The sequence below is a fragment of the Sinocyclocheilus rhinocerous genome, unplaced genomic scaffold (assembly GCF_001515625.1).
Source record: "Sinocyclocheilus rhinocerous isolate Xijiao unplaced genomic scaffold, SAMN03320098_v1.1 scaffold621, whole genome shotgun sequence".
Classification (NCBI taxonomy): Eukaryota; Metazoa; Chordata; class Actinopteri; order Cypriniformes; family Cyprinidae; genus Sinocyclocheilus; species Sinocyclocheilus rhinocerous.
The window spans coordinates 263,775-283,739 of NW_015639806.1; the positions used below are offsets into that span (position 1 = coordinate 263,775).

The following is a 19,965-nucleotide window of genomic DNA, read 5'->3' on the forward strand; positions in this document are numbered from 1 at the left end:
GGTAAGAGAGTTTGACAGTAACAGAATTTACAATTTTCTTTATTCTTTGCCAAAAACTCCCCTTGCTAGCATAAATGCTAAGAGCACATGGCACTACTGAAATCATGATTAAAAGACTTTTAAATAACACAAAGTGTGATCAATGAAAAAATCTGTTTTCCTTTTGATATTGTGGTAACAGATTTGACACTTTATAAAATAACTCTTGGTGTAAGAACTTTTTAGATTAAAATATTTTCTTAGAGAGAGCACATAGACTTTTCAGTGCTACAGATCTTAACAGTGAGGGAAAGTGACATCATTTCCTGTATCTTACATAGTTGTGGGAGATAATTCCACTAATTTAAAGGCAAAGTATGGTACAGTAACAGAGTTGACGCAAGATTTACGGACACACATTTTTATAAGAAAAAAGTTATTTTTTTTAAAATAATGTTGTAGAATTAGGTAAATTACTCTTTAGGGCTTTTATAAATAAAATGAATGAAATATTACCAAAAGAAAATTACAATAAAATATTTTGTTTACACAATGATTCATGATGGAAAAAATGCACTGACTAATTCGGACAGCAAGAAATCATGATTTTCAGCTATTTAAGACACTTTTTGCAAAAAATATTATATTGTACGGACTGTAACATCTTGTAATTCATAACAATGAGTAACACAGTATTAAAATAATTAAAAATATAACCATTTGAAAAAAGCAGAAAAAAATAATTACTTCAGACACCAAATGTACTTGAAAGTATAGAATCACTCATAGGCGTAATGGTTTTTCTACAGTACAAACTGTATTTTCTATCCCCTTACCCTAAACCCTACCCCTCACACAAAACACACTGCATTTTTAGATTTTGTAATTCTGTATTATTTATAAGCTTGCTTCCTCATGTGGACCAAAAATAAATAAATAAATAAATAGATAGTCCCCACAAGGACAAAATTTACTGGTATTATTATACTAGTGGGGGCATTTGGTCCTCATAATGTAGGGAATACCAGCTGCACACACACACACACACACACACTGCCGTTGAAATACCATTGATATTTTTTCTCAAGAGCACCAGTTGCCACTCTTCTGATCACATAAATCATCAGAGGCATGGGAATGATCTGAGAAGTGAATATTATAGACCATACCAAATGCATTTTGTTTGACCAGTTAGTTCCAACACTGAACTGACTGGAGATGAATAATGACACTAATGTCCTTTAGAACTGCTTTGCAGAATCTGAATTGTCGCCATAGTTAAGTTTTCATAATTAGTGGTGCTTGCCTATTAAGGCAAAGCATCACTATTGTTCTCTTGCATACTTATTATTCTGCTGCTTCTTCTTCCACACAAAACTTTGGCGCGCTACTCCTCCCGTACTGTTTGTCATAAACCCATAGGTGTCACTCCTTAGCAACCAAACAGAGTACCCTAGCAACCGTTCAGTAAGACCTATATTGCTGCATCAGAACATCGTATAGATATGGGAGTTGGCTTTTTTGAGTCATGTTAGCAAACAGGACTTCCAACATGCTACACATGCTAGCAGTGAATAGCTACATGCTAATAATGATTAGCTAAGTGCTAAATCAGGCTAAGAACATGCCAAGAACTCTATAAAACTCCATAGTAACGATCTGTGACAACTACCAGTCATCCAGAACACCATAGCAACCACCTAGCAACTGCCCAGAACACCATAGCAACCTCCTAGCAACGTCCTAGCAACCACCCAGGTTACCATAGCAACTGCCTAGAAACCACCCAGGATATCCTAGCAACCACCTAGCAACACCATAGTAACCACCCAGAACACCTTAGCAACCGTCTAGCAACACCAGAGCAACCACCCTTAACACCCTAGCAACCACCTAGCAACAACTCATTACACCCTAGCAACCGCATAGCAACGCCCTAGCTAACACCCTAACAACAGAGTGTTGAGTTTTCTTCACTGCAAGCACCACTCACATTTTCTTCAGGAGATGTACATATGTTGTTGATTCTACTGTTTTCCTGTTTATTACTGTGAGGCTGATTTGACCCCCTCCAAGTTAAAGAAAATTCTTTAAATACAATGATTATTTCCCAAACAGTAGTGTACTTCTATCCAAATAGGCTAGAAGAATGGGAATCCGAGTAAAGATCAATATGTTCCTTTCCTAAATCCCTCAAGTTTGTTTTTTAAGCTCCACAAAACACTCTGGAGGAGGGCCTTTTGTCGACGCCGTGAAGCCCCTGGATTACCATACATCTGGAAGGTCCGCTTGACAGGCGAGTGAAGGATGGAGAGCGCTCTCCCCAGTGATAATGACAGTGATCTGGCAGCTCTCAGAATGAAGTCAAGGGCCACTGGGTGCTCTGTCAAAAGAAGCAGTGCTGTCGGTCAGGCTCTGAACAGCCCTCCACACAGGGCAGCGTTTAATTACCTCAGGTCTCCAGTCGACTCTCCAGCTAAAACAAAAGTAATTGCCACACTTGAAAAACAAAAAACATGAAAACTTCTTTGGTTAACAGGGCCGGGGCAGCTCAGTAATGCAGAATGCTTTATGGAGGAGTTATCTGCATGCAAAGAGGGAGCACTTGGCAATGTGCGGTTCCCTGAAAATCTCAGTTTGATAATCTAAGCAGAGCTGTAATATTACTTTGTGAAGATAAGAGACGGACAAAAACGAATCAACAAATAAACAATCCCAAATTCGTCTGGCTCACACTAACTGATCCAAACAATCAATAACAAACAAAAGCAGCTTTTAGCATTTTCTGTGAAATCTAGCATCCTTTATTTGGTCTTGAAAAGCAATGACTTCCGTCCAGGTGTACACATACCATGTGAGGTATTTATTACAGTACCTAATAAATATTAGGAAATATTTATAAGCCTTGAATGGATTTAAATAACAAATAGTGATTATACTAGTGTTTTAAATAACTTTTAAAGGGGTCATAGGATGCCCATTTTCCACAAGTTGATATGATTCTTTATGAAAAGTATGTAACATAGTTTGGTTAAAATTTCTCATTGGTAGTGTAAAAAACAAATTTTTTACCCTGTCAAAAAAAGCTCTTTTCAGAGCACGCAGTTTTGTAGCATTTTCCTTTAAATGTTAATGAGCTCTGCTGACCCCGCCCCTCTCTTCCGAGCCGCTCTCTGAGGGACTGTTTACTTTAGGCTGTTTAATTCATCGTGAATCTTGCTAATTAGCACATTATTAGGAAAGGCGATTTGCAAAGATTTGTTAAAAAACCTTATACTCACTTCTTCTGTAGGTGAAGCTGGATCACGAATGATTCGCGCGAACAGACGCATTTATGTAGATTGGTTCATGTTGCATACGCAAACAATGAGCTTGCTGCTTTACATTAAAATGGCTGATTAGCATTCACTTGAGCATTGCAGAACGCTTTCAGAGTTCCTTTGAAACCCTCCACCTTCCCCAGCTCCACCTGTATATATCTGCTACGGATTATTTTATATGCTATTTGTGCAGCAGCAGTATGTCTTAAATACTCACAGCATCGTATCGGCTTATGTAATGGCAGTAGCAAGTTCCTGTACTTACAGCAATAACCAACAGCAGCAACAATTCAGCAGCAGCAGCAGCGTAGCAGATCTATTCTATCCAAGACCAAATACATTAACATTGTCATATCCATTACCATGCTAAAATCTTCAGAGAGTTCTCATGATAGAACTAAAATGAGGGAACAAATGAATAAGTCATGGGGACAAATTCTTAAAATGTGGTCACAAAATCTTGTTTTTGTGCCTGCATGTCCATATAAATGTGCTAATTCATTCAGGAAAGAAACAAGAGATTGTCTGTATGAGTCATTGAATCATTCACACAACTGTTCATTCAAAAACACAGGAACACAACTACAATGTGTTGCATGGAAAAGCATCACAGTCATTCTGCTTGGATTTAGTTTGGAACTATTTCCTTTTAGTGGAGCAACTAGAAAGTTGTGTCTAAAACATTTATCAGTGTTAAATTCATTCACCTGTTGTGTAAAAACAATATTGTATGTACTGTAGTTTTATAAAATGGTGTAGATGACACTGTCCATAGCTACACAATATTGATATTATTTCTTTTTTTTAAGTGACTTTAATAATTCTAATGACATGCTAAATGCCATCCAGCATAATATGAGTTAACATCTGTGGTTTGAAAAAAGCTGCCTCAAAGAGAAACGGACACGCAATAGCAACCACAACAACAACAATAAAAAGCCCTCCATCCCTAGTCTTTCAATAATTCTTCAGTGGTTCTAATTAGTGCAATTAATTCAGTTTAATGAGCCCTCTTCTCTTAGTCTGCACCCTCTAAATCATGTCATGACCACTTTATAAGGAAACCAAAGGAGCACTTGTGGTTAATGTAGGTTTTTGTAAATAACTTTAATCCACAGGTGACACTGTTGTCTATGAGTGTTGTCTGAAGGATCTGGGACTGAGAGCTTTCATGAAGAGAGCACAGGCCAAAACCCGTGACTTCATGCCAGGAAAACCACGAGCCCCACTGCTGATAGCCTTAATTAGCTTTCAGACTCAATTAGTTTCATTAACGAGCGTGTTGACTGTAAGCAAGCGTTTTGGCTGGTGAAGACTAATTCATAATAGACCTTTTTTCCATCTTGTTGTTCGGTTTTGTTCTTAACCTTACCTCTAGCATTTCTCTTCTTGTCAACTATGTTTCTGCTGCCTCTGTGATGTTCCAAACTCTTCTTTCTCACGTCTGTTTCTTTGTCTTTTTCTTTGTACAGCTAGGATTGTGTAACAGAGTGAAAAGAGCAGCCTCATCTACATTCTCTGAGCTTCAGGCTCAACTCACATCGACTACAAGACACTAAATGTGACAGACCAAACAAGTCAAACACACTACAGGCAGACATCAGAGAAACCTAAACACAGATAGCTCTAGTGAGACTGTCCAAAAGTCGCTCTGAATAAAAAGTGTCTGCTCTATTTGCCTCTACATGATTAACTGATCACTTGCCTTCTTGAAGGAAACTCTCGCAAAGACTATATATGCTTGCAAATGCAGATTTATAAAATGGATAGTTACAACTCTAAAATTTGATTAGATGAGCCACAATTAAACTGTTGTATGACGACCTGTCATTAACTACACTGATTTGAGTCTCTCAAGCCATAAATACAACACTGTAAGGATCATGTGTTTGATTCACTAAAAAGGGAATGGCTCATTTGGAATGGTCAGTTGTTCAGGAATTGGTAGGAATCAAAATGCTTTGCTTCATCAGTTAATTATTTGGACTGCACTGGTTGTGCTGCCTGAATTTGATTCACTAAGAACTGGCTCATACAGGTCAATCAGTCAGGATTTAGTTAGACTATACTGTTTGTTCTGGAATTAGTTAGACTACACTGGTCATGCTGTATGGATTTGATTCAATAACAAGAATTGGCTCCTAATGGTCATTCAGTCAGAAATCAATTGGACTACACTGGTCATGCTGTTTCATTTTGAGTCACTAAAAAAAAAAAAAAGAATAACTCATTAATGTCATTTGTTCTGGAACTGGTGGTCATGCTGCTTATGATTCAATAAAAATAACTGATTCATACGAGCCATTCCTTCTGGTTGGACTACGTTTGTCATGCTGCTGAATCATTAACTCAAAAAAAAAAAAAAAAAAAAGGAGATTTTGTTTTGCTTTTTTTTTTTCTTTTCTTTTTTTCATTTTGATCCAGTTCTGAATAAAATCATTTCTAAAATCACTTTTGCACTTTGGCCTCTCACAGCTGCAGCAAATCTCTTTCCATTAAAGTAAAATATTCTGATTTGCTTAATATTTAATACAAGATTTGAAACGTGTACTAAATTCCTTTCTACAATTTTAGATGTCTTTTTCAAGCAAGCAACATACTGTAGCTGGAAGAATGCAGTAGGAGACCTTCAGTGCCAATAAGATTTGTACTGCGATGACATATCACACCAAGCCACATCAAACTGCCAATACGAGGGACGCTAATGCAGGCCAACGAACACATATTTTACTCTCTAAATTAGGCTGGGTGGGAGGGAGGCAATAAAACTACGACCACCAAACCAAACAATATTCATCGCACTTAATGTTGAAAGACAGGCCAAAGTCTGATCACTTGCATATTTGAGGCTGGGTGATAAAAAGCAGTCTCAAGTGTGCATGAAAGGTGCCAGGCGGTCCTAATGATAAATCAAATTGGCAAAGAGAGACACAAGCAGACAGTGATCAGATCTAAGAGAGAGCTCGTCTCCATAATGTCCTGTTCAATCAATACAGGAACGCCCTTTACACGCTTCTATAAGAGACGCCAACCGTTCCTCCTCTCCACCATGATTCTTTTTCCTGACTTTCCTCTATGTGAAGACTACAAACGTCCAGATAAAGCTCATTTTAGACTTTGAGAGCTCAATGACGTGATGCTCTTTTTTTCCCTTTTCTATTAATTAAATAAAAAAATACACAAAAAATCAGTACAATGAATTAAAAATACCCCTTTTATGATGACCATGTTTTTCAATTCTAAATTAAAATTCATTTTAAGAGCATTAAGTTACAAGGCTAGTTTAGTTCAGATTGTAAAATGTCATGTGTTAGAACTAAAAAAAAAATATTTTACCTTGAAAAATATATTTATATATTCACGTATATTCACTGTGCATGTACTCAAGGTGCAAGGGAAATATGTTTTTACTTTTCACTTATTAGTTACACCACATGATATTTTTTTAGATCTTTTTATTTTATTTTATTGTGGACACTTATACATTTTATTGTGGACAACTTCAAAGGCAAAATACCCTTGAAGCATAACAAATCTAGGGCCATTTGAAATGTATAGCGTTGTTAAAATGTTGAATGTTCTTGAGATAAAGTCCCAAGTAAGAGTGTCATTTCAAAAAGTAGCATACCTTGCAAAATAAAGCAAGTATAGGCCAGTGTTGGAAGTTTGTGGAGCTGGGTTGTTTAGATATGGAACAGACGTCAGAGAGAGATTAGTTGAGGCTCACCTCCACAGGGAATCTCCTGCCATTGATGCTGTGCTCCGAGCCATCGGAACCATTGCTCTGGCCCCAGTGGAACTCCACCTTCTCGGCTTTGAAGCGGCCCGGTAGCCCGGCTCCTCTCACAAAATAATCATCTTTCAACAGGATTGCCACTGTGAGGTGCAGAGAAAAGGAAAGAGGGTTAAATAGGGAGAAACCGTGAGATAAAGACCACGTACATTAACCAAATGCCTTCCAAGGACTGATGCATTGATGAAAATAAAGGGAAAAAAGACTGGTGGACACTTCATTTCAATATTTATGACTATTCATTTAGCTTCCTTAGGGACATGTGCTGAATATTATACACACTTCCTTTCCGCTGTTGCTATCGTCCTCAGAAGGCCAGGTCACAAATGCACAAATGCACACTCTCAAGCCTGGGAAAACCAAAAACGCTCTCTGTACTTCTCTCGACTCCTCTTTAAGTTGTTTGATCCTTTGTTGATTTTTTGACGTAATCCGACATGAGAGGGAGAATCGGTTTCATTATTTATTCCGGCTCTGAGCTTCATGAGCTTTAACAAACAGGCAGGAATTAGACGGCTAAGCCAGCAGGACCTTGGAACGGCAGCATGTGAAAACTAGGCCTTGCCTTCCAGCAAATCCTTGATCAATGCAAATGTTTCTTCAAGGTTCCAAGATCTCATGAATTTCTTAAGTTTAATTTGGCGGAGGTCTGTGAGAAGCTTGTGCACTGGGCAGTCCAACAATACACACTCGTTCCCTCGAAAAAACACCTCTATGTGTGAAAGTGCATACTACTTTTTCTTTTTCTGCCATATACAGTATGCATACCGTGCACAGTAGGTGATTTCAGCATGCATGGAATAGAACCAAGCTCACTGAGAGAAATACTGTATCACACAATGCAATTTATAGTACTTGACTTGATCGTCCATTTTCAGTGAATGAATAACGAATTGATTTGATGGCTTAAAGATAAGGCATCTTTATTCAAAACTGGATTAATAAGCATTTTAATTTATTATTATTTACTGTATTACAAATGCATCATATTTATTATGCTTACAATAAATGATTTTTTTTTTTTTTTATTTAGTTTCACACTGAGTTTAAAAAAAAATATATGTAGTGTACATCAGTGGTTCTCAACCTTTTTGATTTTGAAGATATTTTCTCTGGTATTTCTATTATAATTGCGACAATGCGGCTTGTTTTTAAACTTTTAATGAACAGAAACTGTTCCAGAAGATTCAAGATCCTGATGTGGTATGTTCTTCAATTGAATAAATCAATTATCAATCTTGATATATTTAAATTTTTAACACTGCATTTAAGTTAGTTTTTTTTTTTAAATATAATAATAATAAATATAATTTCATCCTATGGCCCCCCAGTGGAAAAAAAAAATTTCACTGGTTTACACTATATTCTGCAGTATTGTAATGGTTACACAATAAAATTGTGCACAATATCTAATGAGGAAGTACGCTAGTATTCCAACGTCTTTGTTTCCACACTTTTTCTCTAATGAGTGTTTCACTCAAGGTGAGAAGGTCAAGGGTCACTTGAGGTTGTAGTCGTCTATAGAGAAAATGATTTAAAACATTGATTGAGTCATGCATTATTCAGAGGTGCCGAGTCTGTAGGTTTATTGTGCCGCCCTGTTCCAGCTGATTATTTCACTGATAAAACTCATGTGTCAGTTATAAATAGCAGAGCTGCTCTCCATTATTCATGGGACAACAGCGGGACATTTGTCTTCCTCTGCACGGATTAGGTTAAGGAGGGACACGCTGGGTAATCCGTGTCTGTGTTTACTTCCTCCACATGCTCCACTGCAGTACGGCTTAATGGTACAAGACTGTAACATGAAAACTGAATCTGGGTGTGAAAAGTTCAGGGGTGGAGATCACATCATAAAAGTTTGATAGAGCTTGAAAGTATGAGCGTTGATTTAGCTCTCTGATCACTGGTACAACCCTCCCCACTCTCCAAGAACTGTACTCATCCAGAGTGAGCAAAATTCCACTCAATGTAACCTATAATTTATAGCGGTCATTGGTCTGGTGCTGTCTGCATCATATCCTAATCTATTCCCTCTCTCTCCCAATAATTTTCAGTCACCCTTTATAGTCACTAATAAAAATTCTATCTATCTATCTATCTATCTATCTATTTTTTTTCCTAAAATTAGAAATAGGTCTTAAATACAGGTCTTTAAACAATGCTTTAACATGGCTTTAGAGAAATTTTCAGGTAATTTTATGGCACATTTTAAAACGCATTCACTTTTATGTAACAGACAGGTCATTCTCCTATACATGTCCTTATGATTGATGACATGATGGATAGATGTTCTTTTGTTGTTGTTGAACTATCACCTAAAGACTGTGTGTATTTACCAGTTTTGCCTGTATTCTTCATTGACGTCTTGTTGGATGACTCTGCATCAAACCCGTCCAGCGTGAGTTCCTGGTATTCCATCGAGACCTTTGTGTCTTGATCGGCTATATTGATCGGTGATTGGTTTCTCTCCTGACACTCAGGAAAAGCTGCCGCCCACCCTGTATCTGGTCCGTACGTCCCTGCAGAAGAGAAAGACTGCAAATCAATGGATCATCACACTGTAAACAGAAGCCGAACCGCTCCCAGACTCACTTTATTCTTCATAAATGCCAGTCAAAACATGTTAGAGCTGTCCTGAGACAACCACCTGTCTGCCTGTCTCTCACGAAAACGGAAAAGCTTTATGAATTGACAAAGTAGTCACACTTTAATCCAAGACCTTTGTAACACCCAGACTAAAGCAGACGTGATTTTTTTATTTTTTTATTTATTTTACATTCTGCTGAGAAGTTTATAAGCACTCAGTAGAGACAGATATATAAACAGTTTATGGTTACCAGTGGCAGCACAAGACTCTTTTCACTGGAGACCCAATACAATTCTGCTGTGGCCCAGCAAATTTTTGCTAATAACTTAATTTTTTTCTTCGAAACCTAAGATGGAACCTCAGATTTCCTCAAAGGTTATGTCAGCTTGTTGACAGAGAGAGACTGACCAAAAGATAGCTAACTACCACTTGCTGTTCATTGATATAGCATTGCACACATGACACAAGTCAATATCTTATTAGCTAGCTATGGTCATATTCACCAGTAACAGCATGCTGGGCAAACACAATGCCTCAAAGTTTAGTAGGCCCAAGGTGCTAAATACTATGTGAATGAATGTAGTGGGATAGATGCAGTTCAGTTAATGTGTAAAAAGCAAACTATCAGTTCCCTTTCTGCCAATGGGAAGGTGAATATCACCTGTAAAAATATGCTTCGGTTAGTTATGCATAAACGTACAGAGCCCCACACAAGACATGCGCAAGAAGAAGAAAAAAAAAAAAAAAACAGAACTTGTGGCCACGGACTGAAATTTTTTCTGTGACTTACTGATTTGCAGCCATATTTTTATTATTTGTTCTCTTGTTTAGTTGAATCATGGCCACATTGTATTAATTCATTCCGGTAATCATGGCCACATTTTAATAATTTGTTGCCTTGATTTAATTTCTTTAAAATTTGACTACATTATGCCAATTCATTCCCTCATTTTAGTTTTGTTAAATCATGGACAATGGAACGATTTAGTTAAATGTGGCCATGATTCAACTAAAACAAAGGAACAAATTAATAAGTCATGAGAACAAATTCTTAGTTTGTGGCCTCTATGTCATCAAATTCCGTCAGAAATCTCGGAGTAATCTTTGATGACCAGCTGACATTCAAGAACCACATTGCAAAGACAGCTCGATCATGCAGGTTTGCATTACACAACATCAGGAAGATTAGGCCCTTCCTAATGGAGCCTGCTGCACAACTTCTTGTCCAGGCCCTTGTCATTTCTAGGCTAGACTACTGCAATGCTCTTCTGGCTGGACTCCCATCATGCACAATCAAACCTCTACAAATGATTTAGAATGCAACAGCATCACTGGTCTTCAACGAGCCCAAAAAGGACCACGTCACATTGCTTTTTATCTCCCTGCATTGGCTACTGGTTGCGGCTCGCATAAAGTTCAAGCCATTGATGCTTGCATACAGAACAGCCACGGGCTCAACACCCCAGACTTACGAGTCTGACCCAGAACCTGAGATCTGTAAGTGAGCGACGCCTGGTGGTATCATCACAGAGAGGCTCAAAATCCCTTTCCAGAACATTTTTGTTCACCACTCCTGGCAGGTGGAATTATCTTCTCACCCTCATCTGGAATGCCGAATCCCTGACAATTTTCAAGCAACAGCTGACAGCTCTCTTTAGTCAACATCTGACTGCATCCTAATTTATAAACAACTAAAAAAACCTTCCCTTTCACTTTCCTTAATCCCTCACTGTTCTAGCTTGTACTAATCTGAACAATGTCTGAAACTTGCGAGCACTTCCTGTGTTTATTTCCCTCCTTATGATGACTCGCATGTTGTATTCCTCAATTGTAAGTTGCTTTGGATGTATATAAGTGTCTGCTTAATTTTTTGGCTCCATAAATAAGACACTGGACTGTTACATGATCTATCCCAGCATTACATGTTAACTTTAGGGTACAAATGCTACACAACAGTAGTCAAAAAGTAAAAACCTCTGCATCCAAACTCAGCCGAGTTGAACACTTTAAAGGCAACACTATATTTTTGAGTAGCATGAGATTAGCTCAGCTGCTTTCAAAACAATGTAGCTTCCAGTAACAAGCTATTTTGAACAACAATTAGCATTATGCTATATTACAGTTTGAAAGCAGTTTCCCAACACTGTGTGGAACTATCAGCGATCAATGTCACACTGTAGAGACCCTTGTCATCGTATACACAATAAAATAAAAGTAAGCGCAGGCAATTTTACTTGAGCACACAAAATGAGACAAGCAAACAAGACAAGGATATTTTAAGAGTCCATTAAACTCTCTAGTACGGTTAGAAGCGCCACTTTGGCTTTGCTTACAGTTAAAGCCTGACAAATCATAAATGCACCCTTCAGAGCAATAACCACATCCTGATGAGACGCTATAGTGCCAGAGTGTGCATGTGCGAATGTTTCTTCTCTTTCAGACTTGGTGAGAGGTGAGCAGTGGTCCACAAACAGCTAAACAAACAGAAGGTCCATCCCTAATTGAAAGCAATCCTCAGCTACCGGCCTTTAAGATGAATTTGTCGACAATTACCCCAGGCCTGCAAGCATCCGGAGCGATCCGAAATGCCTATTTCATCAAATTAGGATTCATCCTCCTCAGCCTCTGCCCTCACAGCAGCCTTGGGGCATATTGATTGGACGGGTCTGGGTTTCATATGAAGCGGCAGAGTGCTATAGATCCAGGCAGCACTGCTGGGTAATGAAAGAGAGCGAGGACTTGCGTGTGAAGAGATTACTCACTCCTTAATGCAGCCCTAACAGGGTTAGAAAAACTGCACACGCAAACTTAATCCCAACCACACCTCAGGATACGCATCTCAGATGAGAAAAACAAAGGTCCGAGTACATAACCCTGCCTCTGAGCAGAAAAACAGATATCAGTACTACCGTATTGTCCCGAATATAAGACGATATTTTTTTCTTGGAAATACATCTGAAAAAACGCGGTCGTCTTATATTCGGGCCAATACGGTATTTCTTTTTTATTTGTTTTGCTGGGTTTATGGACTTATTTGCTTCGTTACATCCATTTTTCATTTGTTTATGCATTAAGCATTAGCATGTTTATGATATTGTATTAGCTTGTCTGTTTTAGGCTCAAAAGGTACCAAATATGTGTAAATACATGAATTCAAATGTTATGCAAGTACTTGCTGCATTCTTAGCATCACCACAAGGGGTGCCATTGATCTTAGTTAAAGTAGATGCCAAGATTAATGCAATTCTAATAAAAATAAAGCTGTACAGTCAGTTCAGTGGAATATAATTCTGTATACTTTTGTGTCATTCAATCAACTGACAATACATTGAAAATACATTTTTCTAAAAACATCCTAATGAACCAAAAATTCTAGAAAACTTGACTGACTGAATTCTGGGAGACTGAACAGAATGTACTTCTATTTTTCACAGCCTCATTTCCGTGTCCAATTAAATGTAACATATACTCTGAGGTCCATAGCAAGCATTTGCATAAACTGTCTTCTTCTACTGTCAGTTTTTGCTTTCAAGTCAACTATTGCCATGGCAGAAAATCAGTTGCTGAGCAAGTAAGTGAAATAGTCAATATGTTTATAGTTAGATACTTGAATAACAACAAATCTGGTTTAATGGCACAGACATTTGAAGACAACTTTATCGCCCCCTTGAGTACTGGAGTTGTTACTGCATTAGCACAAGACTGTATGCTATGTACAACAGGATGACATTTTGCACTGCCACGGCCAAACAATCACATTAGTTTATTTGTTTCCTTATGTTTATAACAGTTTATCCAACTGGCTACCAACTTAACCAGCAATCAATTCAAGCTTCCCTTCCTTACGCACCTCTAGTAAAAAACACACTTTGGTGGCTGGTACAGTACATGGATAGCTATTCACGTGTGGACGGAGGGGAATTTCAACCCATTCCAACATTAAATGGTTGTGAGATATCTCAACCTCCCACTGTTTTGATTTACCGTTCATTCCTCCCTCCAGACAGAAAGTGAGGGAGCAGCGACCAGGTTTCAAATCAACATTTCATTCACCTCTGACCTCTCTCTCAGCTCGATCAATACTCCCTCTGTTCACCGTTTCCTTCTTCTTCTTCTTTTTTTATAACTTTGTTGAGAAAGAGAAAGAGAGTGAGAGAGGCTGATGGAACTCCTAAAAGACGAGATTACATTTTGGGGCAAAAGACGTTAGCTTTGCTATTAGAACACACAACCACACTAACCATTGATTCTCTCAATTTTTAAAGCTATAGTTCAACTGAAATGAAAAATCTTTCATCATTTACTCAGCCTCATGTCTTTTGAAACCTGTTTGTCTGCCTTTCTTCCATGGTACACAAAAATACAAATTTCACAAAAAATGTTCCAGCTGAAGGGAAAGTGAATGGAAGCAGCTTGGACATTCTGCTAAATATATTCTGCAAATTATCTATTAAATGTTTTTAATAGAAATTAAGCTTTTTTCTAAAATATGAAATAAATACATTTCTGGCTATATACCCCCCCCCCCCCATTTATTTTACATTAAAATGTGAATTCAAGTCCAACATGTATAAATTGCATTTTTACTGTATTTTTGAATAAACTGATTTGTGCGGGGAAAAATGACGCTCATGTCACTGAGCCATGAACAAATTCTGTATATTCTTTGAATAAAACACAAAGCATGAAAAACAAGACAGCTAGAGAATGCAGACTAGTGGATTTCTTTCCCACTCCCTCTTCCCTTTCAGAACCCTTCCGAAACAAGACATGCCACTCAAAAATTCATCTGACAAGTACAACCATGCCTTCTTCAAAATGTGTGAAAGGGAGACAGCAAAAGTCCTTTTTCCACTAATGCTGCTGTTCTCATGCATATTTCACCATGAACTGTCTCCAAATCTCCAGAGAGTCGATGTGATTTAGCAGAGCAACTTGATTGTAAATATACCTGAATGTTGTGTTTGGCCCCCCAGAGAAAATGTGCTTTTTACTCAATTAGCAACAATTCTTTACACAGCTGTGTAATGTACTGACCCTTAAACCATTTGGACTGATGCAGTAAAAGTTAGTGCCATAGTATAATTTATGTTGCGAACAAAAGTGTGTTTGTGTAAGAACATCTGAAAAACATTTATATTATTTTCACCCAATAGCAGCATTGTGACCCGATAAACAAACATGCCATTCGGAAAGATGTGGCAGTTTGGATGGGTAAGAGACAGAGAGAGTGAAAGAGAGACAAACAATGAAAAACAGAAAAAGATTTAGAAAATTCTGCTGTGGCTTCTCTTAGGGTTTCTGACGTGCCTATGATATGTCACACTAAGCCTGTCTCTCAGCTGCAGCTGCACTAGTCATGGGTCATAAATGTAGAGACACATGCGTCTGTGGTGTTTCTGGATTTACCCGGCTTGAATCCATCTGACTGTGTGGCAGCCAGTGAACACTGGGAGAGAAAGCTTTCTTATTCCCTCTCGATTACAGTGCTGACACACACACACACACACACACACACACACACAATCTTACTTTAACCTTATGCAGAGATAAGTTTTCATAGTATGCTTCAAATGCGCCAGTAACTGTAACACTAAAAGTGGACATCTAAATTTAAAAAGCAGATTAAATATAAAAAACTATTTAAGGTTGCTTTAGTAATAATAATAATTGTAATTATATATTAATAATACTTATATATAACATAATTATTATTGTATAATATTATTATTATTATTATTAATATTATTAATAATATTAAAAATAATTACAACAACTAGATTTTCAATGTAATCCTTCATAATTATCTTTATTTATTGTATGTACATTGTTGCATTTGGAAAACCAATGCTTGCATTTGCATTTTAGGTTGATCAAAAATGACTACAGACATAACACTTTCAACACATAACATTTCAACACTATTTCAAACAAATGCTGTTCATCAAAGAATCCTGAAAATGCAGTACAATCAACTTCAACATAATAATAATAATAATAATAATAATAATAATAATAATACATGTTTTCTTGTATACAAAAAAAAGGAAATTATAAATTACTTCTAAAGGATCATGTGACACTGAAAACAATTGGTGTATATATATATATATATATACACACACACACACACAGTATATATAATTTTAATATGAAATTTTAATATGGATATAATGTTATATGATTTTTTACGTTTTTGAGAAAATACTTAAAAAAAAGTATTTTTAAATTCATATTTAATTACTTAAAATTAATATTTTATATATTAATATATTTATTTGCAATACTTTCATAGAACCCAAAAGGAAAGCCATTTGAGTACTGCTCAAACAGCTCAATCTACACAAATCATGATTTCCATCAGTCTGCATATCGTCCTCTATAATGCACTGGACCCTATTAAAGAGGTGCTTCCTCTGACAACTTCTACTTTCTTTAATTAGATCAATGATTGGGCTTAATTACTCAAATAGGCTCTGTGGCATTAGCGCCAAAGTGATCAAAGCTGAGAAAGAGAGAGACCTGTATTGAGAAACTGAATCATAGGCCTGTCGTTGTCCCCACAGGGGCCAGTATTACCATAATGTGCATTTGGAATTTGACAAATAAAAGCACTTTTGGGAAAACAAACTAGGGAAATAATTATGAATCAAGTGGTGTAAACACAGCTGAGTGGTGCTGACACATTGGAAGTCTTTGATCCGTGCAAGACGAATACCAGCGCAAAATCTTAGGAAGAAAAAACAAACAAACAAAAAAAGATAACTTTAAGTAACCACTCATAGTAACATGCTAACAGCTAACGAGTGAAGCGTCTATACTGATACCTCTGTGAATGACTGGTTTGTTCATCTTTAATGCGATGAAAGCTAGAGAGATTGTACTCCAGAGAGCTCAATTTGACTGCATAAATACAGGCAGTCTTTCTCCCTCTGAAACCAGTTTCCTTGGTTATGATGGGCGCAGTGTGATGGGCGTTAGCGCTTGGCTGTTTGAAGTGCAGAGGTGGACAGGGTAAAAGTAGCTTGTCTGGCGGAGTGTTGCGCTATTTTAATTAGATGTGGCGTGTGTTTATGTTTGTGTGTGTGAGTGTGTGTGTGTCCCGGCAAGAAGAGGCTGGCTGTAAACCCAGTGGGACTCGAAGCCCATGAGCAAAAGCTGTCAAGAGCGACTGGAGATCTACACGCTGTCAGTGAACATTTCACGGCGGCCCACAAAAGACTCAACACGCACACACATAAACAATGAAAAATAGACACATTCTCAAAGAGTCAGATATATTTCCACACAGAGTTCTGCCTCAGTCTCATGAAAAGACAGATTTCACGCCTCTCATACACCTCACACAAACTTTATGTCGTCTTCGTGTCATCCACACCCTATTATAATTGCATTCTAGGTGCACAAGGGTGGCCATATTACATTCGAAACAATGTCTCCGGCCCAATTTGCATGCTATCCATCCTAAATTACAACAATGTCCTTCCAATAATCATATTGTTAATTGGGCGCAAGCGAATTGTATGAAAACGTACAAATTAAATGATGTTTTAATTATATCTTAATAAATGAAATTGTATGAATTCATACAAATTACCCACTAATTCGCCAAAAAACTTAAAATAGTTACAAATTACCACAATTCATTAGCCTAACTGTAGGCTTTATTAAGTATAAGCAACAAAGCAGCTTAGCAAATTAATATAGAATGTGTGCTAACACCCTGTTGAAAAAACCAGCATGTGCTGGTTAGGTATGTTTTGACGCTGGGATTCTGGTTTAAGCTGGTCCTTTGCTGGTTTATGCTGGTCCTTTGCTGGTTTAAGATGGTCCTTTGCTGGTTTAAGCTGGTCCTTTGCTGGTTTATGCTGGTCCTTTGCTGGTTTAAGATGGTCCTTTGCTGGTTTAAGCTGGTCCTTTGCTGGTTTATGCTGGTCCTTTTGCTGGTTTATGCTGGTCCATTGCCAGCACATGACCAGCATAAACGAGCAAAAGGACCAGCATAAACCAGCAAAGGACCAGCTTAAACCAGCAAAGGACCAGTTTAAACCAGCAAAGGACCAGCATAAACCAGCATCCCAGCGTCAACACATACTTAACCAGCAAATGCTGGTTTTTTCAACAGGGACAATATACTACAATATGCTAGTATTTTATAGTAACGGCTTCAACACGGCTCATCTGATTATAAATCTCAGTTTGAACTGTTATATAAATATGCATGAATCTGAGCTATAAGTGACTTAAATTATAAGGTAATAAATGTAGCTAGATGCTAACACTTAGCTTCTGTGTCAGTGCTAGCAGTCAATGGATATGTGGTATAAAGATACAGTAGTATATTGATAGGTTATCGGTGTAGTGTCTTATAACACACTCAAAATGATGTATGTGTATAACCAGCAAAGTACACACTTTTAGTGAATAATGCAGCTAGTCTCTGATTCTCCTGTTTATGTATTCAGTTGCACTAGTTTACAAAAGTAACAACAAGGTCAAACTAAAAAAGACAACTTAAATAGTCATTAATGCTACATGTATGTAACAAAAACATATACCGTACAATATCTACCATATTCTGAACGACTTTGATTGAGGGAAATGTGTTACATAGGGGGTGTTATTGCCGAAGTAGGAGAAATGGTTTAGGGTATACAAGAAGCATTGACCTGAAGTGTCAACTTAAGTTAAACCTATAGACTCCTAAAGCATATTTCATAATCTTCATGGACTTTATGTGAGGCACAAAGCTTCAAATGCATTGTTTATTGAGCAAACCTTGTACGGTTATTACTTCTTAGGAAAAAATCTACTAAGTTATTAACATTTCACAGTGTTACATGAATTCCTTTAAGCAGAACATGTTTTAAGAAATCTAATTTGAGCACAAGGAACATGTCAATTGCCGGAACGAATGCAAACACTAACTATATTACAGTGAGCAGCCAAAATGCTCATTAGAGGAAAATATCTCTTATATTAGCATAAAATCCTTAAAGTTGTTTCATAAACTCATCTTAACATCATCTAACCTCACCAGAACTTCCTTTCGATTACATTCTGTTTTCACTCTCTATTGTTTGATATAGTGACATTGTCCTGAGATTTTTCCTTATTTTGCGATAAATAAAATATAATGAAACCCCCTTGAGCAAAGAGGGAGAATGTAATTCCAACAATACTTCAAACGGATTTAATGGAGTTAGAGAGGAAAAAAAGCATTGGTAAAATCAAAAACAAAGCAGCGTGGAGAGAGAAAACTCCAATAAATATCCAAGCAAGTCCCCTCGGCAAAAAATAAATAAATAAATAAAATAAATAAATAAATAATTCGTTTACTGAACAACAAATGCTACCGGGTTTCAATTCTAGAGATGTTTTCCTGACCTATGCCACCATTGCATGTTGTAAACAGAATATTATTTTGTTTAAAACATTTTTTTAAAAGCATTTTTAAGTCACTGACTTGTCTTGGTAGTATATTAAAGTTTAATGTTGCATTTTTTTGACTTGAAGCATTAAATAAGAGTCCTTCAGCCAATCTGAGAGCTCAGTCCAGTGTAGACCACTAATGGAACAGAATTCTTTGAAAATTGTCTGGACGGCCCTTTCCTCCTCTGTTAAAAATGACAAGAAACATGTCATTATCTCTATGATTAAGATTGTCCCAAAATACATGAATGCTTCATGAATATGCTTCAATTTAAGGAGGAAAAAAGTACTTTCTTGCTCTAATGTCACGCATGCAGTTGGAGACGTCTGTTTTGGCCAAATGTGACCAGTGGCTATATCTGATCTTCGCTAATTTACCATTCAAAAATAGATAATGTTCCATTTTAGACTATACAAGCGGAAGAGAATGGGGAGGAGACGGTGGGCAATAATCAGAAAATGAGCGCAACTTGCCGGTCCATTAACAACCCTTCAGCTTTCTGCATCTTTGCTCAAGGGAGATCTGGAAACCCTCATAACAGCGGGGCTACTTCATTGAAAGCTCTTTAAGAAAACATTAAGACCAAGTTCTAGAATGTCTGGAGCAATTAACATCAAAAGAACATGGTTTTTAATGTGAAGACGTTCTGACGTTATTTCAATCCTTGCCATTTCCCAACAATACTTTGTGAGAAAAACCTTTACGGAGAAGAAATAGAATCTTCTAATGTCCAAAACCAGTTTAGATTGATCAGCTATGATTTCTTCTGTTCATGCAGTGACATTTTAAAAGTTGATTTATTACTCAGCTTATGAATGATTGATAGTTTGTAGCTCACCTATCAAACGTC

At 37.2% G+C, this 19,965-nt stretch overlaps 1 protein-coding gene across 1 annotated transcript in view; it reads right to left on the minus strand.

Annotated features, from left to right (window-relative positions):
• Positions 1-19,965, minus strand: part of ptprga (protein tyrosine phosphatase receptor type Ga) — a 221,848-nt gene that overhangs the window by 93,417 nt on the left and 108,466 nt on the right. The window contains exons 3-4 of the mRNA XM_016568057.1: positions 9,432-9,614; positions 7,027-7,175 (exon numbers count right to left, since the gene is read on the minus strand). Coding sequence (XP_016423543.1) covers positions 7,027-7,175; positions 9,432-9,614 — 332 coding nt within the window. The remainder of the gene's footprint in view (positions 1-7,026; positions 7,176-9,431; positions 9,615-19,965) is intronic.